This window comes from Arachis duranensis, chromosome 7 (assembly GCF_000817695.3).
Source record: "Arachis duranensis cultivar V14167 chromosome 7, aradu.V14167.gnm2.J7QH, whole genome shotgun sequence".
NCBI lineage: Eukaryota > Viridiplantae > Streptophyta > Magnoliopsida > Fabales > Fabaceae > Arachis > Arachis duranensis.
This window is the reverse complement of record NC_029778.3, coordinates 13,415,656-13,441,687: the sequence shown is the minus strand read 5'-3', so window position 1 is coordinate 13,441,687 and position 26,032 is coordinate 13,415,656. Positions and strand designations below refer to the sequence as shown.

At 32.9% G+C, this 26,032-nt stretch overlaps 5 protein-coding genes across 6 annotated transcripts in view; 3 read left to right on the top strand and 2 right to left on the bottom strand.

Moving 5' to 3' along the window:
* LOC107457857 (uncharacterized) overlaps positions 1–4,421 on the bottom strand; it is a 4,942-nt gene extending 521 nt beyond the window's left edge. The window contains exon 1 of the mRNA XM_052251755.1: positions 4,067–4,421. Within this exon, the coding sequence (XP_052107715.1) occupies positions 4,067–4,340 (274 nt within the window). The 5' untranslated portion in view covers positions 4,341–4,421. The remainder of the gene's footprint in view (positions 1–4,066) is intronic.
* A 4,427-nt stretch (positions 4,422–8,848) lies between these two features.
* Positions 8,849–11,219, top strand: LOC107457870 (methylecgonone reductase-like). The gene is given in 4 exon segments (XM_016076043.3): positions 8,849–9,221; positions 9,692–9,938; positions 10,229–10,408; positions 10,743–11,219. Coding segments are annotated over 4 exon segments (969 nt in total). The 5' UTR covers positions 8,849–8,904; the 3' UTR covers positions 10,968–11,219.
* Positions 11,220–14,111: 2,892 nt separating this feature from the next.
* LOC107457895 (protein DCL homolog, chloroplastic) lies at positions 14,112–16,238 on the top strand. Its single transcript, XM_016076083.3, has 3 exons — positions 14,112–14,597; positions 14,667–14,781; positions 15,961–16,238. Exons 1-3 carry the CDS (start codon positions 14,209–14,211, stop codon positions 16,132–16,134), a joined length of 678 nt encoding a protein of 225 aa, XP_015931569.1. The 5' UTR covers positions 14,112–14,208; the 3' UTR covers positions 16,135–16,238.
* An 82-nt stretch (positions 16,239–16,320) lies between these two features.
* LOC107457893 (F-box protein At2g26160) lies at positions 16,321–18,665 on the bottom strand. 2 transcript variants are annotated; one of them, XR_008001527.1, is made up of 2 exons: positions 17,148–18,663; positions 16,321–16,764 (listed from the first exon to the last, which is right to left on the bottom strand). XR_008001527.1 is itself a non-coding variant. In XM_021127479.2 (2 exons), coding segments are annotated over exons 1-2 (1,092 nt in total). In that variant the 5' UTR covers positions 18,495–18,665; the 3' UTR covers positions 16,321–16,762. The 2 variants fall into 2 exon arrangements, 1 of the variants encoding a protein (XP_020983138.1); XM_021127479.2 differs by having other exon boundaries at positions 17,405–18,665.
* Positions 18,666–20,494: 1,829 nt separating this feature from the next.
* Positions 20,495–25,650, top strand: LOC107457892 (protein NUCLEOLAR COMPLEX ASSOCIATED 4). The gene is made up of 14 exons (XM_016076080.3): positions 20,495–21,027; positions 21,851–21,924; positions 22,074–22,127; positions 22,265–22,324; positions 22,584–22,684; positions 22,895–22,932; positions 23,153–23,254; positions 23,400–23,458; positions 23,538–23,712; positions 23,955–24,128; positions 24,358–24,508; positions 24,746–24,803; positions 24,939–25,044; positions 25,157–25,650. The coding sequence occupies exons 1-14, from the start codon at positions 20,557–20,559 to the stop codon at positions 25,331–25,333; spliced, it is 1,800 nt and encodes a 599-aa protein (XP_015931566.1). The 5' UTR covers positions 20,495–20,556; the 3' UTR covers positions 25,334–25,650.
* The last annotated feature ends 382 nt before the right edge of the window (positions 25,651–26,032 follow it).

Genomic DNA, 26,032 nt, shown 5'->3' with positions numbered 1-26,032 from the left:
TTCAGAAGTTAGAGATTTAATTGGTTGCTTTAAAATGTCAAAGACGAAATTATTAGATTATTAGATTAAGATTTAATTTTAATTTTTTTATCATAAGAGGGTATTTTCGTCACAATAATAAAAACATTATTTAATTTTTCAACAAAATTAATCATAAGGACATATATGTCTATTTATAATTATTTATAAGGGTATTTTAGTATATATATTGATATAGTATCTTTTAAAAAATAAATAAAAAATAAATGGTGACCAAAAAAATATAATTCACATGGTAATCATTTATTTGTTTATTTTATTTATCGTATATAAATTAGTCATCGTATATTAAAGCAAATATCTTAAAAATTGACAAATTTACAACTTTTCATATACAAAAAATAATTGATATATCTATTTATTTAATGATGAGAGATAAAAATATCCTAATAAAAAAATAGTGAGAAGAGAATTTATCATTTTTGAACCTTAAAAGTTAAAACTAATATTTTTTTTAATAATTTTTGTTGCTACAAATTTATGAATTTAAAAATGAACTATTGACATTCTTTTTAAATCCATTAAAAAATCATTATTTAATTTATTGGTATCTAATAAGAAACTATCACTACAATTACTCTTGATGTTAAAAAATGAATGTGTCGCATAATAACCTTCAAGGTGCCATAGAAGGCTTTTGTATTTATATGTGTGAAAAAAAATTATTTTCTATAATGCGTATGAATCAAAATTGTACTTAAATTATGCATTGTCAATTTGTATTTATCACCAACGAAGTAGAAATACTCACTATTTTATGCAAGGTTTCTATGAAATGGGTGTAGGGCATGACACTCATATCAAATTCACCGGCCACGAATTAGATCATATCAAGACTGACGTATACGAAGTGGCCAAATCACTGAGAGAAAGAGAAATAGAATCTAAGATTTATGGAAATGGGATTTACAGAGAGGAAGAGAAAGTAGAAAAAGGATGAATTGGAGTTAGTGACATCACTTCCGCTGTAGCAGGATTTTTATAGCCTAACTTTGGTTTTAATTGGTGTGTGGTATATATTAAGTTGCTTCATTTTGTGTGTGGTATAAATAAAGAGTGTGTTTGGCAATTACGTTAAAAAAAAAAATACGTTATATCTTTTTAAAAGTTTCTTGAAAATTTTAATTTTTAATTTGCTTAATTTTTTTTTACGAACTTACTTTTATTTAAAATTAATTGTATAAAATTACTTTTATTCAAACTCCAGTTTAACAAATTACAATTCAAATACACACAAATTTACTGCCCATTTCGTATGTGGCCCACCTGAGTTGTTCACTTCGTCTGCAGCATCCGCACCTTGGAGGGGTCCCCATTTTGCGACTCCGTGCCTCCATTTCACGTCTTCTTTGGCTGATGTGGTTGCTCCAATTCGTGACTGCTGAAGGTGAAGTGGAATGTAGAAACCTTGCATAAAATGGTGAATATTTCTATTTCGTTGGTGATAGGAACTAGACACACAAAATTTATTTTGAAAATACGATTTTCCTCTTCCAATGTCATTTGATCATAGTACTCTAATCTTATTATGCTCCCCTGTTTTTTTCTAGTAATATTAGCAAACTTAACTATTTTCTTATAACTTAAAGCATGAGAACCTTCAACTTCTTTCCTTCCTTTTCTTCTGGCCCTATATAATTTCTTAGGATGGGCTTCAACTCCAAACTTAGTAATCAATTCATTAGACATGAGTTCATAGCTCATATTTGGATCAGCATTTAAAGATTGTTTTAACTTTTTTGCTATCCTTGTAGAATTAGCATTTCTCTTCTCAGATTTTCTAATATAAGTATGCCTTGGCTCATAACTCTTGATCATAAAAGCAATACCATCTGGAGAAGGAGAAGCATGAATCCTCCAACGACAACCTTCAGAAGCACAAATAGCAGTCACTTTTCCTTTCTCATTTTTCACTCTTATTATATTAAAATTCTCTTGAATTATGTAATCTCTCAAATTATGTAATCTCTCAAAAAAATTATTGAAAGGTATATTAGAAAAAATAATTTAATTATTAATTTTTTAAAAATATTTTAGTAAAAATATAATTTAATCAATAAAAAAATAATTTATTAAAGGGTATTTTAGTAAGCAAAATTTAATGACAAAAAAATAAAATTTTTTACTAAAGGATATTTTTGTAAAAATAATTTTGTTTTTCAAAAAAAAATGAATAAAGTTAACATTAGTTAACACAAAATTTAAAATGGATTAAAGAGGGATTTTTTTTAAAAGTTATAGGGGAGGAAAATGTACATTTATAAAATAGAGGGGAGGAGAGTGTCATTTTAGCATCTCACAGGAGAGGGGAGTGAAATTTTCTCTATTTAATTTATTTCACAATTTAAATAATAATTTAATTAATATAATATTTTATTTTATTTTTTAATCATATATTATATAAATTTAGTTAGTATTTTTTATTAGATTTATCTGTATATCAAATTCTAAAAAAATCAAATTTTTTTCTTATGTCACCTTAAAAGATTATAAGTTATATTGGTCGATTTTACTATAATATTTTCTTAGATGTTAATAAATAAAAAAATTATTTTTTTAATAAATTTTAAAGAATTGCCAATCTCTCTTTTTTAATTCATAAATTTATAAAAATATATTTTTTCATAATTTAAGTTAAAGCACAAGTATTTTATTTTAATTTTTTATTAATATTTTTTAGAAGAGTTCTACACATACAAGTTTTTTTGACTTACAAGTCTTACAAGTTACTAGGCCTTTTGATACGTTATTTAAGATTTCCTATTTTCAAAGCGCTACACTCCGAATGGTTCTTCTTCTTCTTCTTCCTCTTCCTCTTCCTCTTCTTCTCCTCCTCCTCCTCCTCTTCTTCTTCTTCTCTTCCTCTTCCTCTTCTTTTTCGTTTTTTTTTTTCGATTTTCATGGTTTATGAAATCAAGTTTTGAAATCGTTTTGAAGAAGAAGAAGCAGCAGAAGATGAGGAAAAAGAGAAAGAGTTCTGAATTATGCAACGAATTTTGGGTGTATTTCTTAAATACTTTGGGTGTATTTTTCGTAATCCTTTGGGTGTATTTCTGTAATCCTTTTGAAGATAACGGAACTTTAGAAATACACCCAAACGATTACAGAAGTACACCCAAAATGATTACAGAAATACACCAAAAGGATTACAAAAATACACCAAAAGGATTACAGAAATACACCCAAACGGTTACAGAAATTCACCCAAACGATTATAGAAAATACACCCAAAGGATTACAAAAAATACACCCAAATAATTTAAAGAAATACACCCAAAATTCGTTAAAATACATCTTATGCATAATTTAGAACTCTTTCTCTTTCTCCTCCTCATCTTCTACTGCTTCTTCTTCTTCAAAAACGATTTCACCATGAAAAATCGAAAAAAAAGATAAAACAGAGAGAAAAGAACGTAAATGAAGAAGAAGAGGAAGACGATGAAGAAGAACGTGCAGAAACGAAAGAAAAGGAGAAGAAGAAGAGTAAGAGGAAGAAGAACGTGCAGCAAGAAAAAGAAGAAGAAGGAGAAAGAGAAGACAAAAAACGAAAGAAAAGAAGAAGGAGAAGACGAAGAGAAAGAAAAATGGTTGGAAACGTGTTTGAGCGTTAGTTTGAATTGAACTTGTAAGGCTTACAAGCCTTAATCGCTTGTATGCGAAGAATTACTCTATTTTTTACTTTTAAATTAAATGTCAATTAATTTTGAAGAGTAAAAATTATACAATATAATTAATTTGTTCATATTTGTGCTTTCTTTTTTTCCTCTAAATTTTTCGGTAAAAAAAGTATAAGTTAAAAGTATGTTATTAAATTATTTAGACTAAAAAATTAAGTTAATGATTAAAAGTGATAATCAACAATAATAAATTCTACTAATCCTTAAACCTTTTTCTTCTTGGTATGTGCCCGCGAAATACTTCGATAAAATTAACATATAATACACAAAAACGTAAATATTCTGCTTTGACAAAAATAAAAATTAAACAAATATTTTTATTTAAATAAAAAATGGCTGGACAGTCTTACCATGGAAGGCGGCATCTGGAGAATAGAGAAAGAAGTTGGTAGCATCAAATCCCAACAGAGGAAGGCGCTCTTCGTTAGCATAGGATTTCAGTGTTGTCTCAATAACACGTGAAACAAGATCTGTTTCATTAACTACCAACCTTATTGGCCCCGAACTCCCTAAGATATTGATTGTTACCAAGATCTTGTTACTCTTGTGATCCTCCTCCTTGCCCCAGCTCTTGGTCTTCTGCATCAACACCTTCTTCTCAAACCCACCATTCTTCATCACCATGATGATTATCTCTTGTTTTTCGCTTCCAATAATGAAGGGAAAAACTGAAGATTTTTTTGGGGTGGGGGTTTGTAGCAGGAAGATAATGGTGCCAAATGCAGCACAACTTAGACAAGAGGCATTGGGCAGTGAGACATGAAAATTGAAGGGAAAAGCTGATGTAATTTATAGGAGAGTAAAGCTAGGAACCAAAAGCATATCAGCCAAAACTCAGCTAAATACCTTTGGATGAATTCAAAATTTTTACGAGTTAATATATATGGATGTTTCTTCTACTAAGTATTAGAATGTTTCTTTTTCATATTAAATAGATGTTCTTTTATATATTTTTCGAATTTGTGATTGTTAGAAGTGGATAGATTAATGTGAGAAAAAAGAGGAAGGTTTTTATAGGTTTTAATTAGGTTTACTTAATCAATTTAAAATTTTTTAAATTTTAAATTTAAAAAATTTAAAATTAATTAATTATTGATATAAATTAATATAGTTTTGTTTAACTTTTGGCTGATAAACTTTTGGTTCTTTATACTTTTCCTTTATAGGAATATGCAGCATGCACCTCATGAACGTTACAATTTTGGTTTTTTCTATATTCATGCAGGTATATAATATATTTCAAAAATGTCATTTGTTAACTAAAATCAGTCACAATAATCAGTCACAATGTATTTGTATATAAATATAAATATAATTTAACTAATTTTTAGTGTATATTTTATTTATGTATATTTTATATTAATAACTGATTTTAATAATTGATTTTGGTATAAATTTAACATAGTTAAATCTGATTTTTATGGCTATTCTATTAATTAATTTTTCTTTTTCATAAATGGAAATTTATTTATGTGTAGATTTTGAAGGGAGAAACAAATCTGTACTTTTGATATGTGTAATAATGTTTTGGAGGTTAATTAATTAGTTTTGGGAATATACTTAATTAAAAGTCTAAATAAGTTTTTGACTTTTGTTCTAATTAAATATTTGTTTTTTTTAGTTCCAATGGAAGATATAATTTTCTTTGTTTAGGTCCTATAAAATTTAAAAATTATTTATTTTAGTTACTTTTATAGTTTATTTATTTTAGGTTTTATTTGTGACTATATAATTTTGACAATGCTTAAAAAATGAATGTTAGAAAATTATTAAAATTTATTATTTTTGACCATTAATTAATTATTAATATTTAAAAATATAAAATAAAGTATATTATTAAATTACTAAATTAAAAAAATTAGACTAAATAAATTAAATTAATGACTAAATAATGGTCAAAAATAATAAATTAAATTGTGATGACTCTTTAGCTTTTCTGTATTTAAAAAGTATTACCAAAACTAAGGTCATATATTTGTATATTTTTGCAACTGTTTTTTTATTTTTTAATTAAAAAATATTTAGAAAAAGTTAATATTTTCAAATAATATTAAACTTTTATAGTTATAGTAAATGATAATCTTGCGCTCCATGACATATTGGTGATTAGCCATAATTAAAAACGTGGCTAAATCTTGATAAAATCGTGACTAACATACATTAGCCACAAAAGAAGAATCATGGATATTAAGGATGATGCATTCTTATTTTAATACGGTTTTAGGACTATTAGCCACATTTTTCTAAACCTTAAAAACCTTTAAATAGCTATGATTTAGACATTATGGCCCACACTTGTGACCGTGGCTAAATGATATTAAGCAAAGTGAAAAGAGCTATTTTACCATACTTCATCCGTGGATACTTTATTCATGTTGTTCTGAATTCTGGTAGATTAGGAGTGTTCATGGGTTAGGTGAAATCAAGTTTGATGTGATCTAGACCCGATCCGAAATATATACCAGACCTATTTGTTAGACTCGAACATGGCCCTAGACCCAATAAAACCTACAGACTTTCGAGCCACGATTATATCGGATAAAAACTGGGTGAAAACAAGGCCGTTAACATTACCTTCTTTTAAATTAGCATGTGAAAATATCCAAATTTTCAAGACTCCAACTATTATTTGATATGGTAAAATTCACTTAGAAAAATATAACAAGAACCAACCCTTCCCTAAAATTAAAGCATAGCCACAATCAATACTAATAGAACAATGCTAGGGGGTCAGCAATTTTTGTGATTGTTAGCCATCAATTAGCCATCAATGATAATTTGGTGGTGTGAGATTGGTGTGAGATTTCATCCAATGGCTCACCTTCCTCTGCTGGTTACATGCTGGCCAAAATTCAACAAAACTGTTGGTCCCCTAGACTTTTCCATATTGTCTAATAACACCAAATATTTAAATCAATACAAATAACACAATATTATGCATTAGTCTAAAGTCTTATACATTTTAAACATAAAACATTAACTTATAGTCTTATAATGACTAATAACACAAAATATTAAGGTTTATAATACTTAAATTCCACATAAAAATAGCCATCATCCATCACTAATAACACAAAATATTAATTGTGTATGATAACCAAGCCACCGGGCCGAGTTCAGGTGACCCGAGCTATGGCTCGGACCCGACCTGAAATAATGATCGGGTCTATTTTTGAGACCCTTACCCAACCCTAGACCCGGTAAAATCACACCAAATTAGCCACTAAAAAGTTTGGGGCCGAGCCATGAACACTCCTATGTTAGATTGTGGACGCCCTTCTCTTGCTGTGTACGTGAATTACTCTTTGTATCTTGATCACTGTCCCTAACTATGTCGACAGCCTTTTCATCCGTATTATCTTCTTACATTGTATTTTCAACTCGATATAGTTCTCCGTAACCTGCACTATCAGAAATTATGCGAGAAAAACCAGTCATCGCAACTGCTAGCTCGTGGAAGGAATGATTGTCTCTTACAATATAGGCATCTTCATCCTCGTGTTCAAATCAACCGAAGAAGGAGGAGGATGCAACCAATGGAAAGGCTGGTGTAACTACAAGTATCGAACTAGAAGTTTTCCTAATGCAGTTGAATGACATTCGAAACTGATGCTCAAGAACTGTCGATAATATCCTCCAATTTTGCATACAACTCATGTGTTCTCAACTCTGAAAAACTTATGTGACAATGAAACAGAACTAGCATATTTTTATTAGATTTTATCACAAACGTATTATACTTCACACCGGTTGATACAATAATCATCAAAATTTTGTGAAATAACTTCTCCATTCGTTATCCACATGCTCCAATCTTCTGCAATATACTAGTTTGTAGGTCGGAAAAACTATTTGATAAATGGATAAAGACACTAAAAAACTCTTTGCTAATAAATTTTAGATTTTCTCTTTTGTTTTTATGAATTTTTCTTGTGCAGTACACAAATATTAAAAAACTATCCTCACTAGATATTGTAATTTTGTCATTCTACTTTACAATCATATTCAACTAATATTTATAGAGAGAAAATCATGTCTTCATAATCTGCAATAATAATGCATAGAGTTTTATACTTAACTCAAATGCATTCATAACGCTTAACTAAAATGCATTCAAATGCATAATCATTCTTCCCTTATCGCGGTTTATACTTAACTCAAATGCATTCATAATCTGCGATTTGAACAAAGGGTTTTATGCGAGAATTTGTAAAACTCTTTAACTTGTAGCAATTTACATAAATTAAATTTAGGACCATAATATAAACTGTTTGAAAACATTGCACTTGTGCAAATTTAACCTCCAAATGTTTTATCCACGTGAATTGTCCTTTAATATATTTATGCATGTAAATCTTGGATAAGTTTCTACGGTTTTTTTTTTAGGGCAACAAGAAGTTTCTAAAAGTTAAGCATGAGGTGTTAGATAGTTAGTCTATGCCACATGAGGTGTCAATGAATCAGTGTGGCTCGGACCTCTCTCTTTCTTTTGGTCCGGCCTCTTCCTTTCTAATTAATAGAGTAAACTTTATTTTTTATTTTTGGGCTGGGCGACCTTAATTTAATGGGACTGTTTAGCCCATTTAACGGTCGAATAGGGTCGGGTCTTGTGGCATATTATTATCTTTCTTTCTGTTTAACAAAGAGACTGCACTCTACATTCTACAATAACCAACAAACAAACATATCACAAGTTTCATCTTCTTTAAATTTTCAGGTAATTTCACCAGCTGTTTGTTCTAATTAGATGTCCCTTTATCTTTGTTCAATATTTGTCATGAGTTTTAGTTTAGATCCAAATTTGGTTGCCAGTTATATTCCCAAAGAACTTTCCCAAAGATAACATTTAATAATAGTATCACTGTCAATTATAGTTTCTGGCTTCAATTTAGAGTGTTCAACTTTATCATGCAAGGATTTCGTTAAGGAGTTTTTTTGAAATTATTTTTCATTTTCTATTATAACAACCATAATTTCTTCCTTAATTATCATCCTTAGTTTATTAATATCCAAAGTTCTTCAGACCAAGAAAAATGCTTTCTTATTTTTCCAAAGCAAAGAGAAAATAAAGATTCATTACATTCATAACTTTTCATGAGACAAGTTCTTTTTGCTCCAAAAGCATATAAGAATCTCTCCATTAACTTATAGTTTATACAAATCACATTAACAAACTCATCCAGAGGATATGGAAGCAAAGAAAATCCCAGAAACGATTCTAAACTCAGGGCAAAAGATGCCATTGATTGGCATGGGAACTGCAGCGGTTCCTCTTCCTCCCTTTGAAACTCTCATACCAATCTTCATTGATGCCATTGAGGCTGGCTACAGGCACTTTGACACCGCTACATTGTATGGCTCCGAGGAGCCTCTAGGCCAAGCTGTGGCGAGAGCGCTACAACTTGGCCTTATAAAGAGCCGCAAAGAATTATTTATCACATCAAAACTATGGTGCACAAAAGCTCACCATGACCTTGTTCTTCCAGCTCTCAAAACTACACTGCAGTAAGTATAGTAATACTAGTGCTATTCCCCTGTTTATGTCTAAAAGTGAATGTGTGATTGTTTTAAATTTTTCAATACACTCAAATTGGTTGTATCTCAATATCTATGATGAATCAATACTTTTTTTTAGTAACTCGTCATCTATGCAGACACACAATTTGATGTGAGAATTGATTTGTTTATGAAATAAAAACTTATAGAGACTAAGTGTTCGACAAAAAGTTCTTAGGATTGATTTGGACTAATACTCCTTATTTGTTTACTAACATAATCATGTATTATACATGTATCTGCATGAAAAACTGTTACTTTAAATTTCTTAAATCCGTGAATCTTTTCTAAACTTTTTATGAAATTGCCATATTTATGTATAGTGCAAGTAGGTAATAGAGAAAACGAAGTAACTAAACTCTCAATTTCTCATAATGCTTGTATATTTTTCTTTAATTTTCTCGTAACTAACTGTTTAGGAAGCTTGGGCTGGAGTATGTAGATCTGTATTTGATTCATTGGCCAGTAAGGTTGAAACCAGAAGCTGAAGATGCTGCTGAGTTTAGAAAGGATTATGTGATTCCCTTTGATATAAAAGGAACATGGGAAGCCATGGAAGAGTGTCAAAGGATGGGCTTAGCCAAGTCTATTGGTGTCAGCAACTTTGGCATCAAAAAGATCACCAGCCTCTTGGAAAATGCCACTATACCTCCTGCCGTTAATCAGGTAAAAGAAATTTAGGAAAATTTTTAAGTATTCTAAGAATGCAGGTGTTCGAGTGATTTTAGTCATTGATCTCAATCATGTATATATTTTATGATTGTGATCAATGGCTAAAACCACTGGAGCAATTTTCGTGGAATACTTTGAAACTCTTCCAAAAGTTTATTATTACTCGTTCTTTGTGTACTTACTTGCAACTCATCATTTCATCTTTGTAGGATTTTGTCATTGTCCCACATTATCCTACAACGATGATGTCAAGCACAAAAATATTTCTATTAAATTGTGTTTAGGTGGAAATGTACCTGGCATGGCAGCAGGCGAAACTGAGAGAGTTTTGCAAGCAAAAAGGGATCCATGTTAGTGCATGGTCGCCATTAGGAGCTTACAAAACTACGTGGGGTTCAAATGCAGTCATGGAGGGCCCAATACTTAAGGAAATAGACAGCGCAAGACACAAAACCGTGTCTCAGGTATTATTAATAATAGTTAATACCTTAGTCTTAAAGTAACCTTAATGTAACTATTGCAATCATGATTAAATCTAAAACCTGAAAATAAAAGGGTAAACCAATAGTAAATGTTTGTAGTGCACCATTTCATTATTTTGACCCTTCAATAAAACATAAAACATTACAACTATATGTCATGCCTAAGATAAAGGAAAAAGTTTGAGAATTGAATTTTTTCAACCAACCTCAATTTGTCCTCTTTTCTTCTTTGTAACTTTTGTTAACTGAAAATAAATAAATACATTAAACTTTAATTTTTTTTATTGATTGATTGTTATTTGTTAACTGAATGCAGGTAGCACTGAGATGGATATATGAAAAAGGGGCAAGTGCCATTATAAAGAGCTTCAACAAGGAGAGGATGAAACAAAACCTTGACATGTTTGACTGAGAGCTAAGCCAGGAGGAAACAATGAAATTCACCCAAATTCCACAGCGCAGAGTATGTACTGCGGAAGATTATGTGTCAGAAGATGGGCCTTACAAGTCCTTGGAAGAGCTCTGGGATGGTGACCCTTGAAATAGTTCTCGAATTGTGTTGAATGTTGGGTGATGTGTGAGACTCAAATCAAATGAGTTTAAGTTTGATAGTAGAAATTAAAAAATAATGTTTGTACTTGTTGGATTTTTGAGGTCCGTTTTTACGTGGAAAAAAAAGTTATCTATGGATAGTTAAAGTTGCTGAATATGTGCTAGAGTTGTAAAAAGAGGTCTTATTTGGTCAAAAATACAAGCATTGAGAGAGAAAGAGAAGAGAGAACACTATCCACGTTTTTTTACCAGAGCAGCAGACTTTGAGCATTTGTTTTTTACTCGTTCAACGTCGACGTAAAATTTGGACCATATATTCACCTCATTTTTTTTTTAGTTTGAACGGTAGAAATTTTGATTGGAAGTTTGTATTCAGAAAAATCGAATTCGGACATAGCCTTTTTTATTATGGTATTTTCATCTTATTCTTGTCTTGTAAATTTCGATGCTTGAGTTATTTGGTTTATTGTATGCATATTTTGTACAGTAATTTGTGATTCTTTTGTATTTTATTTTTTATCATAGTAAAACTATTTTTTAGTTTTAATGGTTTTTACTTCTCACGTTGAAAAGGCTTTTCAAATTAAAAATTTTGGTGTGTTAACTTGTTTCTATTTTCTTATTTATGTGATTTTTTTTTTCTATTATTGATTATTGTATTGCTGCCATTTATTATTGTAAATAAATATTGTTGTTCTTCTAATTCTTGCAAGTTCAAAAGAATGTGTTTTATTTCTATCATTTTTCTAACTTTTTAATAAGGGAAAAGCTCAGTATACAAGCGATTAGGGCTTGTAACTATTACAAGTTTATTAATGCCTAATCCACCAAAACGTGTTGCAACTCCTACGTCACTTACACGCGCTTTATTCATGCCGTTTCACGTTTTTTTTGTGCCTCTTTTTCTTCTTCTTCTTTCTCCGTGCTTCCTCTTCTTATTCTTCTTCCTCTTCCTCTTCCTCTTCCTCTTCCTCTTCCTCTTCCTCTTCCTCTTCCTCTTCCTCTTCCTCTTCCTCTTCCTCTTCCTCTTCCTCTTCCTCTTCCTCTTCCTCTTCCTCTTCCTCTTCTTCTTCTTCTTCTTTCTCTGTGTCTCTTTTTTTTCTCTTCCTCCCTCTTTTTTTTATTGAAATTTCTTCTCCTCTTTTCGTTTTCTCTTTCTCCTTCATCAAAATCACTAGAAAAAACGAAGAAATATTATTCAAGGTACGTTTCTTGCCTTCTCTTTCTCCTTCTTCTTCTTCTTCTTGCTGCACGTTCTTCTTTCTCTTACTCTTCTTCTCCTTTTCTTTCGTTTCTGCACGTTCTTCTTCATCGTCTTCCTCTCCTTCTTCATTTACGTTCTTTTCTCTCTGTTTTATCTTTTTTTTTCGATTTTTCATGGTGAAATCGTTTTTGAAGAAGTAGAAGATGAGGAGGAGAAAGAGAAAGAGTTCTGAATTATGCATAATTTTGGGTGTATTTTCTTAAATCCTTTGGGTGTATTTTCTGTAATCTTTTGGGTGTATTTCTATAATCGTTTGGGTGAATTCCTATAACCGTTTGGGTGTATTTCTGTAATCTCTTAGGTGTATTTTATGTAATCGTTTGGGTGTATTTTCTGTAATCTCTTGGGTGTATTTTATGTAATCGTTTGGGTGTATTTCTGTAATGCTTGCCATTTTTTCTGAAATGAAAAATACACCCATAGATATCAGTAAGATACACCCATAGATATGAGTCAGATACACCCATAGATATCAGTCAGATATCACTCAAATACACCCAAATGATTACGGAAAATACACCCAAACGGTTACAAGAATTCACCCAAACGATTATAGAATACACCCAAAGGGTTACAGAAAATACACCCAAAGGATTTAAGAAAATACACCCAAAATTCGTTGAAGTACATCTTATGCATAATTCAGAACTCTTTCTCCTCCTCATCTTCTGCTGCTTCTTCTTCTTCAAAAACGATTTTACCATGAAAAATTAAAAAAAACGAGAAAACAGAGAGAAAAGACGTAAATGAAGAAGAAGAAGAAGAAAACGAGGAAGAAGAACGTGCAGAAACGAAAGAAAAGGAGAAGAAGAAGAGTAAGAGGAAGAAGAACGTGCAACAAGAAGAAGAAGAATTTCAGAAACCATGAAAATCGAAAAAAACGAAAAAGAAGAAGAAGAAGAAGAAGAAGAGGAAGAGGAAGAGGAAGAGGAAGAAGAGGAAAAAGACGAAGAAGAAGAAGAAGAGGAAGAGGAAGAGGAAGAGGAAGAGGAAGACGAAGAGGAACCGTTTGAGTGGGGCGTGTGTAGTTACGCTCCATTCAAAATGAGTTAGTGCGCGTGTTAATAAAGTTTGGGCTGATAACTTGTAAAACTTGTACGGTCTTTTTACTTGTATGTGTAGCAGGCCTCTTTTAATAATTACTTTTAATATTAAAATTTACAAAGGAATATTCATAGAGTGGTACATATTACATTAATCGAAACAAAAAGTGAATAAGCCTTATTATTCCGTTAAAATACTTGTGATGAAGATTGATCCAACAATTTATCAATGAAGTAATTTGGTATCCTAAAATACTTTATTAATGAATTCTATATTTTAATTACTAAATAAATTTTCATATATATTTATTTTACATATATTATTTTATATATTTTTAATATATATTTATATTTTAACAATATTTTACAAAAAAAAACTAATTGATTGTTTTTTATGCGTAGATAACATAATTGATGTGAATTAGTTAAAGAGCAAGATTTATTTGTTTATTGATTTATTTCTACAATTGGAATTGCGATTGTGCTGAGAAAGGTAAAATATGACCATGTTTTCAGAAAGAAGGAAAGAAGAAATATATTTTTTTATTGGCTCCAATGTTTTTCAAGCGGAAAAAATTTCTACTTGAGCTTCATATACCAAAGTTCATTTCCCGTGCATGGGACAAATGTTCGAAAAAGGTTAGGTGAATAATTTTTTTATATTCGTTTTTTATATTCGAATGGGCCTAGGCCCAATAGAAAAAAGAAACAATTTTCTTTGTCCTGACTTGTTTCTTTGTTGTTATTTGTTTGTAAATGCATGACCTTGCTGAGGGCTACAAAGTCAAGAAGGCAGATAATCAATATGGGTTATCAGACCCGACCCGATAAGAGACATAATGGGTTGAGACTAACTCGAATAACCAATAGAATATGAGTATGATAATGATAGCGATTGATCATATGATTCTGGATTATCGAGTATGAAGCTGAAAGCAGAGGAGACACTGTTGAGTGAAGTAATCCACAATTCCCCTTTCACAATGACCGGCCCTCTTCTCCTCAGGCAATTCCTGCTTCATCACCGCCTTCTCTTCCGAAACTTCAACGGTCTCGCCGTCGGAGCACTTCCTCCTCCGCCTCCTCGCCGCCTCTGCTGCTGCTCCACCGTCCCCTCCGATCAGGCCGACGACAACGTTACCAGCACCAGCAGCAACCCTAATTATGTTTGGAAAGCAAAGGAAGCATCATCATCGAGTAGTAGCTTCCAGGATGACCCGGAGTATCGGAAATGGAAGGACAAAGAAGAAGAGATTCTCAAGGACATTCAGCCAATTGTGTTGCTCACTAAGGACATTCTCCATTCTCGAAGGTAACCTTCTCTTTGCTTTGTCTTGAATGATTCTTGAAATAATCATAATCCCATTGTTTATGGCGTCAGGTACATGGATGGAGAGCAACTGAGTGCGGAGGACGAGAAAGCCGTTGTAGACAATCTCCTTGCTTACCATCCCCGCTCTGAAGATAAGATTGGTTGTGGCCTTGAATCCATCATGGTAATCGAACCCTCCTACTTATGCTTTGTTTGCTTCTGTTTCCAGATTTCAACTGCGTTGCTTGACGGTTCATAGTGTCCTGGTGAGGGTGAGATTTAACTATGTGGTAATAAGATATGAGTGGATAATAGTAAAATGATTTCGAAGCCAAATTCTTATTATTACTATTCTTGTTTTACGGGGTTTTCAAGTTATTCTAAACCAAGGATGTTCCAACTATGTGATAGTTCGAGCTGTGGAGTATTCCACTGGTTATTCATTAGGATAGTGTATCTAGGATTAGTTACCTTAAGTTGTTTCTTTAATTTGAGTAGTGCTTATAGACTTGTAGTACTTCAGTCATGTATATGCGGAGAAGAATACAGCTTAAATAAGTAAAATTCTGCTTCTAAATATGGCTTAGTTTGCACATAATATTCCTAATTTTGTTAGGCAAACTATGTGATACGAGTTCTGTGGGATAAACTGAGAACTGTCATGAACCAATTGGTCCAATTACAAGAATAACAACTAGAGAATAAGAGAAGGTTTTGCAAACATGGCTAAATCATTTGTTCAAGAGATGCATCAAGAATTGGGCAAGAAAATGGTTAATGGAAAGCCAAACATTTTACTATTTACAAGTTGCATCGAAGACTCTCATTAGTAAAGTTGAATCAAATAAACATCACCTTATTAGTATTTATTTTAGGATTATTTTATATTTGTTTTATTTTATTTTGTTTTTATTATTTTAGGCCCAATTATGATTTAATCCATTTTATTTTAATAAACTTATACATTAGGGTTTTGGAACTAAGAGGTATAAAGACCTCTAAATCTTGTAGCCACATTTTTTTTTAATTTTCATGAATGAAAATTTCTTTGAATTTCTTTAAAAAATTTGGGTGTGAACAACTGTTGCATTCCGTATCACTATGGTTCTACTGTTGTCTTATTAATTGTTTGATTAAGATTATCAGCCATTAAATAAAAAGTTTCTTGTGTTTGTTGTACCTTCTCTGAAAATGTACCTTACCCCATTGATTTTCATATAAATTTCCTAATTTTATTGAAATATACTTTACCTGATCTGAAAATGTTGAACCCATATATTCTTGTCAATAGCCTGTTGGTTTATTTCCAGAGTAAGCAGACAGTGTTGATATGGTTGTTTGATTCACATTATTTTTCTTGTAGGTTGATCGTCATCCTCAATTTCGACAATCAAGGTGTCTTTTTGTTGTAAGAACTGATGGTGGCTGGATTGATTTTTCCTATCAGAAGTGCCTTCGGGAGTACATTAGAGATAAGTACCCAATGCATGCAGAAAGGTTTATTCGAGAACATTTTAGGCGTGGGAGGAGTGATTGAATTGGTATATAGTGGAATCTGTGTTTTAATTTTGGTGTCACCGTATGTGATAATATGACTACTTTTTAGTGTCTTTATAATTATTATTCAGTTTTCTCTTCTTATTATGTGATAATATGTGGGAGGGAGTGTGTTGGCAGACTGGTTTGGCTTACCATACTCAAAACAACTCAATTGCTCAAATGATTTGGGCAAGAAGAATGACATTAAAAAACCTTACTCATAAAGACAAGAATGTAAGACTACAAACACAGCCAAATAAAAAACTCAAACATTCCTACCTTCTGAGAGTTTTTAGGTTTCATTTTCTTGTTCTTCCTTTTTTATATGTTTAGTGTCTAGAGAGTTTAGGGTCCTTCAACATGAATGTCTCCAATCTGAAAGCATGAAACCTGCAAATTCTCATACCAAACCCAGTATTTCTATTCCTTGACAATGGAGTTATGAAGTAATGTATCCATTGAGCTTATCATTTTTGTCATTTTGATTTTCTCTTTTTCATTCATGATTTGATTTCGTTCATCATTGTTCAATTCTTTGATTTGTTTAATTCCATTCATTCTCTGTTTCAGCACTCCTTCCACCTTCTTTTCATTCTACCCTGTATTAGTTTGATCATAATGCTAATTTCTGTACCCAAAAAAATAAATAAATAAAAATAAAGTTAGTTGCTAATTTATATGAATCGGAAACCTTGATAGCACTTTGCTAAAAAAATTATAAAATATCAAATATGTAATTTTATATAACAAATTAATAACTGATTTATTGTCTGTACGGTAACATGAGTTTAAATTAAGTTGATGCTAAGGTAATTTTTCACAGGAATGCATGTTAACCTATTAACCTCTCTGCTTAAATGAAACTTGATAGTTTGTTGGTGTGTTTCGTACACCTTATATGAAAACGTAAATCTCAATAGTTCATTGCTAATTTTCCAGTTTTTACTGAGATATACTTTGCCTGACATGTTTGTTGTGTTTCCAAATAATGTTGAACTCATCTATTATTACCTGTTTGTCAAAGACTTGATCTGCTTCATTTCAGAACTCAAGTACTTAAATCATTGGGTCTAACAACATAATTCTGTCATCCTAATCCTCAATCATAGAAACAAAGAGCACAAAACTCTACATATAGCCAAATAAAATCAGAAACAATCCAGCTTCATCGTTTTTCTTCCTTTTCTCTTTCCCATACCTTCACAAATTGAACCTGGATTCAAATAAAGATGGACAAGGCCAAAAGAGCTTAGGACGCTTGAACTTACATGTTTCCAAGCTGAAAGCACGAACCCTGTGACGAGAGTACAAGTAGATGCAATTTGCTTCGCAGCCATGGTAGTCTTCAACACTGAGAGAAAAACTGCAGCTTGCACCCAACACAAAAACCACGTTACCCAAGTTCTCCGCATTGAGCCACCCATGATCCATATCAAGCTTGTAAACCTTGATAGCCTTATTATTCTCATCATAATATTCTTTCTTTTCAATGTCAGTATCAATATCAACCAAATAGAGGCTCCCATTACAATCCACCAACCGCTTCTTCTTCTTTGCCTCAAAATCACAAAGGATTGGACTGAACTGAACCAGCTTCATGGTCGAACAATCGACCCAGAAGATGGTTCCACACTTGTCCACAGCATAAAGCTGCCCATTGCGGAGGATGACATCATCAAAACTAGAATTCCCATGGTTTAGGGCAGTCCAACCCTCATCTTCATCAATTCTTGAAACCGACAGCCTCCCACTGCTGTAGAGTGCAAAAACCATGCGTGATGACTCATCAAAAGTTTGGGAAGTTGAATTCGGAAACAATATTGCTTTAACAAGATCAAAAGGCGTGAAAGAAGTGGACCCGGAATCGCCTTCTTGACGAGTAACGAACTGTGTGAGCGCATAGGCTTCAAATAACTCAACCAAGCGGAAGTTGCAGAGGCTGAGGAGCTTTGGTGGAGTTTTACAGTCATATGGGTGTGTAACCGTTTCTGAGAGCGGTTGGTCGGTGAATGGATCCAAGAGCTGAACTGGATTGGATGTGGAATTTCCGACCATGATGATCCATCCCTTCTCAGAAGAAGATGAAATTGAAGATGGTTGGTAGTGGAGACGGTAGAAGATTGAGGTTTGTGTGACCGTGAAATTGGACCAACGGATGGAGATCCGTTGACCAAAGATGGTGTGAGAGGGAGGAGGAGGAAGGGGAGGAGGAATGACGGAGCGCCATGAGGTGCAGGTGGCGCGGATGCGGAGGATGTGGATGGTGACGGAGTGGAGGTGGTGGTTGGCTATGAGTGACAACAATTCCTTTGGTAGATTGGACCACTGCCCTGCCACTGTCTTTTCTGTTGTGGCCATGAAAGAGTGATAAAGAAGGAGAATCTCCAATTATCTGCAATTATGTTAGATGAACCGCAATTTGAGGTCAACTTATATAAGTCAACAGAGAAGACTTTTTGACTTCTGAGTTTTGCCCCCCAGAAACACGCAAAGGTAGATGGATCAGGGAGCTAACTCACAAATCATAATTCGTATTCATCGTTACAATTTTTCAAAGCAAATTACTTAGTTTTTTTCTTTTTGAAAATTTATGAGTTTATTAGTCATGACATTTTAATTTTTTGAAGATTTATCTGATACTTTATTTTTTTTTAAAGATTTATAAATTTATTAAGAAATTTACGAATGATAAGATTTCAATAGCTATATTCTATTGGCCAAAAAATGATTAAATTAAATTTCATTTGCCTTTATGCTATATTATTTTTATTTAACGATGTCATTTTGGATTAGAGAAATTCTTCGCATACAAGCGATTAATGCTTGTAAGCCTTACAAGTCCAATTAAAACTAACGCTCAAAACGCGCTTCGAACCGTTCTTCTTCCTCTTCGTCTTCTACTCCTTTTTTTTCTTTCTTTTCTTGCCTTCTCTTTCTCTTTCTTCTTTTTGCTGCACGTTCTTCTTCCTCTTACTCTTCTTCTTCTCCTTTTCTTTCGTTTCTGCACGTTCTTTTTCCTCGTCTTCATCTTCTTTTTTATTTACGTGCTCTTCTCTCTGTTTTCTCGTTTTTTTCGATTTTTCATGGTAAAATCTTTATGGAAGAAGAAGAAGTAGCAGAAGATGAGGAGGAGAAAGAGAAAGAGTTCTGAATTATGCATAAGATGTACTTCAACAAATTTTGGGTGTATTTTCTTAAATCCTTTGGGTGTATTTTTGTAATCTTTTGGGTGTATTTCTGTAATCGTTTGGGTGAATTCCTGTAATCGTTTGAGTGTATTTCTGTAATCCTTTAGATGTATTTCTGTAATCGTTTGAGTGTATTTCTGAAGTTCCATTATCTTCAAAAGGATTACAGAAATACACCCAAAGGATTTAAAAAATACACCCAAAATTCGTTGCATAATTCAGAACTCTGTCTCTTTCTCCTCCTCATCTTCTGCTGCTTCTTCTTCTTCAAAACGATTTCAAAACTTGATTTCAGAAACTATGAAAATCGAAAAAAAAAACGAAGAAGAGGAAGAGGAAGAGGAAAAACTTGATTTCAGAAATCATGGAAATCGAAAAAAAAAACGAAGAAAGAAGAGGAAGAGGAAGAGGAAAAGGAACCGTTTATTGTAGCGCTTTGAAAACAGGAAACGGATAACGCATTAAAAGACCTATTAGCAACTTGTAAGACTTGTAAGTCAAAAAAGACTTGTATGTGTAGCAGGCCTCATTGGGTTATATATTTTTTTATCCTCAACACTAATGTTTAGTTTCAAACTTATCTTTCAGGTAGAATTATCACATAAATATCTATATTAACTACAAGTATAATTAAAAAATATTCAAAATGTTTTTTTTCGGTAAATAAATATTCGAAATGTTAATAAAATTAAACAAATTAGAATACTGGAAGCATTTTTACTTCGGATTAAAAAAATTCTGTTTTTGGTTATGACTAAAAGAAAAAAAATATTTACCCTAAGAATATTTTATCAACATGTTTCAGTTTAGTTTTGTTGGTCAAATTTTTTTTGGTAATGGTCGGAATCTAAGTTTTTTTTGTTTTCCACGGTATCCCTCAATCCGCCAGGTCAAGGACTAATCTATCGCGGTACTGAGCTCCATTTAAGGGTTTGTCGCTGGCCAACGGGTTGTTGTATGCACAAGGCATTCGAACCCCCGACACTTACTTAAACGGACTAGTGAGCTAACCACTAGACCAACCCAACTTAGTTTGGTCAGAATGTAAGTTACTGAGAGGGAAATGTCCCAATTACCAAAATTGGGCTGTGTTATCATTTTAAAAGCCCACATAACAAACCAAATCCTTAGAAAAGAAAAAAGGAAAAGAAAAGTTGTAAGGTCGTTGACGGTAAAACCCTTAAGAAACCTTTAACTGCCGCGAGAGGCGCGAGCTCCCATTCTGAGCAACCATGGCACCAAACAGAACGAAGAAGAACAAGAACAAGAAGGGTCGATACGGCGTTGCAGAGATAAAAACCCTAGGCAATGATCTCCTCTCTTCAGCTTCAAACATCAACAACCTTCCTCTTCTCCTCAATTTTGTTAACCCTTCTTCCCCGCCACACCATCTCCTTGAATCCCTTCTCTCTCTCCACTCCTTCTTCCTCCCTCTCCTCCCCACTCTCCCTTCCTCCTCCTCACATGCCGCCGACGCAAAAGAATCCGAGCACCAGTCACACTTCATCTACAATGCCTGGCTAAGGTCAAAGTTCGATGAGCTCGTCAAGTCTCTCCTGGAGGTTCTTGTTTCGCCGCGGCAACAGCATGAGGAGCAGGAGGCTGTCAAGGAGGTCGTGCTTGACACGCTAATGGAGTTCGTTAAGGTTGCTAATGGCGGCAGGTTCCATTCTGCTATATACCATAGGTTCCTCCATAGCATTGTAAGTTAATGAGCAAAAGTTCAAATTTGATTTGTAAGCATTGAGATCGATATAACATTGTAGTTTTATGAATTAGTCCTTTTGATTTTTTTTATTTGAGCCGAATTAGTCCATAAGTGATAGCTGCATTATGTAGGCTTGGTTTGGTAAAGCTTTTACAGATCACACAAAATGGGACACATATCTCAAATAAACTACTCTTATGATTATATATCTTTATTTACATATGTATATACATGCTGTTATTATAATTTTGACTAATGTTCATGCAAGGAAAATTTTATGATTGGTTTTTTATAAACCAAGTCAACCTCTTCACATTTCAAAGAACAGATAAAAAATAAATAAACATCATAGATCTACTGAAAAAATACAAAAACAATGCACAAAAAAATAATATAAATAGATAGAAGTTCATACCTAATATTTTTTTAGTGACTTTTTTTTGGTGACTGTTCATACCTAATATGTGATAAAGATGTATTTGTGTAGAAATTTGTGAAGATTGGGTTGAAAAATAAAATATATATGAAGATTGTGCTAGAATTTGTGAAGGTTAGGATGAGAAGTTAGAAATATATGAGGATTTCAATGGCAATATAATAGTGGGAAATATGTGTGGGAAAATAAATAAAATTTTATAAGCACAAGTCAGCTTTGAAAAGCTCCCGCTTAGGGCAAAATGAGGTGCTTATGCTTTTTAAAAACACAAGCACCTCTTGAAAAAGCTTTACCAAACCAAGCCATAGTACTTTGATTTATGCTTGTACTTTCATGACCAATTTGAAGTTTTATTTATATATCTTTTGATTAATTCTATCAGGTCCATTCTGAGAGTTCGGTTGAATTTTTGGTGGATTTACTAACAGCGAAGTATTTCAAGTATATTGATGTGCGGTATGAGTTATTGTTGTGATTCAAAGCTATTCACTTGTTTGACATTGTTCTTGAGTCACAAGAACAGTTCTTTCTGGGGATGAGTGCATGGCCCATGTGAATTGTGAGATTTGGCTATTCTGCTGAAGTTGTCATTTTACTTGGTGCAGTTATTTTACACTCATTAGCCTGAAAAAGCTGGCAACAACTTTGAAGGGAAAAAGATCAATCAGGTGCTTTTCTTCCCATTCATTTGCAAAATTGCATAACAAGAGATTTGCATGTTAATTTTTCTTCTTTTAAAAACAATAATTTTGATCTATTTGTGTGCTCTCCATTTGATAACTCAATTCTCTCATCCTTGTTTAGAGGATAAAAGTGAAAATGCAGATGCTGCGGATGCAAGTCAGTTGAGTTCAAGGTCAGTAAGACCTATATAACTGCCACTGCTAAAAACAGTTTCTGTTCCTTTATTAAGGAACACTATCATACTGGATTTTTACTTAATTAGTTTAAATTATGATATGATGTCCTTTGGTCATAAATTCTGCCTTTACTTGGTGGTTATCTTTCTTCCTCCCCTAAGTATTTGCTATCTGTGACCATGTCTACCAAATTCTGTTTGCTATTTGTTTAGTGCAAGTTAGTTCTTTTGATAATTTGAATGTATTGTATTGCAGTACGGAGCGTGTAATCCACAATATCTATTACACCATATCACGTGTCCCTCCTTTTGAAAACTCAGATAATACATCTGATCTTGAAATGTGGAGCAGATCAGGTTGTCTACTTATAGCCTTTTTTTTTCACCCCCATGGTTATATTATCAATCATGACTTTGTGATCATTTTAGGACTGCATTTGATACACAGAATACTGTGCAGTCCTTTATGTAAAATGCTATTAAATTTACATAATAATTGAAATTCATAAATATAATTTTTGTCTGTAGAAAATGAACATAAGCAGCCTTGTGGAGATGTGAATGCAGATGATAAGCAGGTGAAGCCTGAAAAGCATAACAATAGTGTAAGCTATTTTTCCATTTTCATTGCTTAGTTTAAAAGTACTTCCCCTGTTTTTGTTGTTGAGGATCAAATATATTTTCAATGCTTAGTTTAGAACTACTTTCCCTGTTTTTACTTTTTTAGTTATTGAGTATCACATATCTTCTTGCCATATCAATGAATTTATTCCTTTGTGAAGTTTATTTAGAATATTATGATTGTCTACTTTGTATTGAATGTAGGTACTCTCTGCAGCCAAAATTACTAAGAAAATGAAGTTAAAATTTACCCAAGCATGGCTTTCATTTCTCAGATTGCCACTTCCACTTGATGTCTACAAGGAGGTAATCTACATGGTTATGGCTTTTGACAAAAGAATGAGATCAATAAAATTCACTTTCTTGTTTTCATTGCACCATATATTAATCTATTGATACAAGAAGTCCATACTTTTTTTCAACTTAATGAGCCATGTCTTTTCATTGGCAGGTTCTTGTTAATCTCCACCAAGTCGTTATTCCACATCTTTCAAATCCTGTCATGTTGTGGTAAATGTCTATGCTATATAAAATTGACTTTTTATTCTGATGACTACATATCAAATCTGACTCTATTTGTTGTATGCAGTGATTTCTTAACAAGATCATATGACATTGGTGGCGTTGTCAGTGTGATGGCTCTTAGCAGCCTGTTTATACTCATGACCCAGTATGGATTGGAATACCCAAATTTCTACGAAAAACTCTATGTTCTCTTAGTTCCATCTATCTTCATGGCGAAACATCGAGCAAGATTTTTCCAGGTGAAACTTAGCTAAATACTTTTATCATGGAGAAGAAGAGAGCGAAAAGGAAGGGGGGCTTAACAAAAGTAATGTTTTTAGTAACATGAAGACATACTACGGGTCTGTTAAATTATAAAATATGTTATATTCTTTTGTGCTTCCCAAATTGAATTGAATAGTAGTGATTTGAGCAGTATTGAACCGAATCAAATGTAAATTCTATTCTTGCTGTTGTGACAACATTGAATTTCATTTTGCAGCTTCTTGATTCTTGCCTCAAGTCACCACTTCTTCCAGCTTACCTGGCTGCATCATTTGCTAAGAAAATGAGTAGGTTATTGCTTTCAATTCCTCCCTCAGGAGCATTGGTCATTACAGCTCTTATCCACAATATTTTGCGTAGACATCCATCAATTAATTGTTTGGTGCACTGGGTAAATATACCATCTCCTATATCTTCTGTTTTAATATCTACTTCTTTAGTAGCTTGTTTTTTAAATTTCACCATCATCATTGATGTTATCGAAGATCACATGAAAATAGGGGAGGTGGGGGAAGTGAGCAGTATAACAAAATTAGTATATTGAAATCATAGACTTTTGGCCTCATTTTGATTCAGGTGCAGTTTGTAATTCTCTCATGGAATTTCTTATGCATGAGCAGGAAGATCAAGTTGATGAAGGAAAAGGGGATAAGGCAACAGATGAAGCAACTGCTGCAAACTCGGACGATGCAAAGGTCAGTGCCAGCCAAAAGTTAGGCATTGACCATTTCAACTACGGAGAACCTAACCCTAAGAAGTCAAATGCTATGAGTAAGCTTGCTTTTTCATTCATCTTATTGTCCAATCTCTATATTTGGTCCATGGATAATGATCCTATTAGCTATATTTTCTGAGTTTGGTATACACATACTGTTCTAAATTTGGACACAAATTCTGGAAGCATGCATATATACATGGACAAACATATTGTGGTGGCAGAGCTACTCCGTTTTTTCTTGTAGTCTTCTAGGATTGTTTTATTTGATGAAGCTATCTCTTTTGGAGCAGGAAGTTCTCTTTGGGAAGTTGATACTATTCTTCAGCACTACTGTCCTCCTGTCTCACGGCAAGTATTTTGATCTCAACCCTTTACTAGTAGTTTTACATGTTGCCTTTCACTCCATTTTTCATTATTATACTACTTCCTTTATTAATTTTGACTTGCTACTATAAACTTATATGCTTTTGTTTCTGCATTCAGGTTTGCTTTGTCTCTTGAGAATGATTTGACAGTCAGGGCCAAAACAAGTGAGGTTAACGTTGGTGATTTTAGTTCTGGTTCATATGCAACAATAATTGGAGCAGAGGTGTAATTAATACCTTCTGTCTTGTTCCTTTTCAATGATGCCATAAGCGAGGAAGTAACAAAATGTGTACATATTCATTGCCTTCTTCAGCTGACAACTTTGTTCATTGCAGATGTCGCGGAGGGTAAAGCAGGTTCCTCTTGCATTCTATAAATCAACTCCTTCCACTTTGTTTTCAGAGGCCGATTTTGCTGGTTGGACTTTTGATTTCAAAGACACCTCCGAAATAATGCACGGTAGCGATGAGAATGCTGATAAAAACTCTGGGAAACGGCAACGAGTAGTGTGACCAGGATTCATGTTTATCAACCACCAAGAGTGTCTACTGCTTGTGTTCTGTGAAGATGTGCTACCATACCTTCCTATATTTTGTTAAGCAAAGGAGGAAAAATGGATCTTTAAGGAGTTTGGAGGGAGTGTTACATGCCTATTCATACTAACCAAAAAAGCATGACTAAATATGTGATACTCATCTCCATTAATTTTTGTAGCTTAAGGTTGGGGGATTCGCTTAGCCTGTTGTTTATATATTTTTAGTAAATTGAAATTCAATGTGAAAATTTTCATGTATCTACAAAGCAGCATAAGCACCATCAGTTTAGCAATTAGCACTGTTTCTGTTTTTATGTATTTGCCTTGGTTCGGACTCGGAATCGTAAACATTAAGGGTTGCAGCTAATTAATTTTAGTTGCATAATAGAAACAAATCCCATAATGTTTCGCTCAACTTCCTTTACAGAATGTTTATGTGGTGGAAGAGGGAGCTTAATTGGACTCCTAGTAGCCAGTAGTAGGATGTAATTTATATAGAGCACAAGTTAACGGCCAAGCAAAGTAAGGGAAAAGGCACAACAATAAGACAGTGTTAAATATATTTTTGGGTAAAACTATACTTTAGCGAATAGCCATTAAGATATGTATTCTAGCACTCCACAAATGAGGACACCAAAAATCGATGGTGAAAAATCACATTTTACTCTCTAAAGTG

Bases quoted from the DNA above. Each gene is read 5' to 3' on its own strand.
- LOC107457892 (XM_016076080.3), top strand. From the start codon at position 20,557: ATGGCACCAAACAGAACGAAGAAGAACAAGAACAAGAAGGGTCGATAC. The intron at 21,028-21,850 runs GTAAGTTAATGA...TAATTCTATCAG, and splicing joins ATAGGTTCCTCCATAGCATT to GTCCATTCTGAGAGTTCGGT. The intron at 23,459-23,537 runs GTAAATGTCTAT...TGTTGTATGCAG, and splicing joins TCAAATCCTGTCATGTTGTG to TGATTTCTTAACAAGATCAT.
- LOC107457893 (XM_021127479.2), bottom strand. From the start codon at position 18,494: ATGGCCACAACAGAAAAGACAGTGGCAGGGCAGTGGTCCAATCTACCA.
- LOC107457895 (XM_016076083.3), top strand. From the start codon at position 14,209: ATGAAGCTGAAAGCAGAGGAGACACTGTTGAGTGAAGTAATCCACAAT. The intron at 14,598-14,666 runs GTAACCTTCTCT...TTATGGCGTCAG, and splicing joins GACATTCTCCATTCTCGAAG to GTACATGGATGGAGAGCAAC. The intron at 14,782-15,960 runs GTAATCGAACCC...TTTTTCTTGTAG, and splicing joins GTGGCCTTGAATCCATCATG to GTTGATCGTCATCCTCAATT.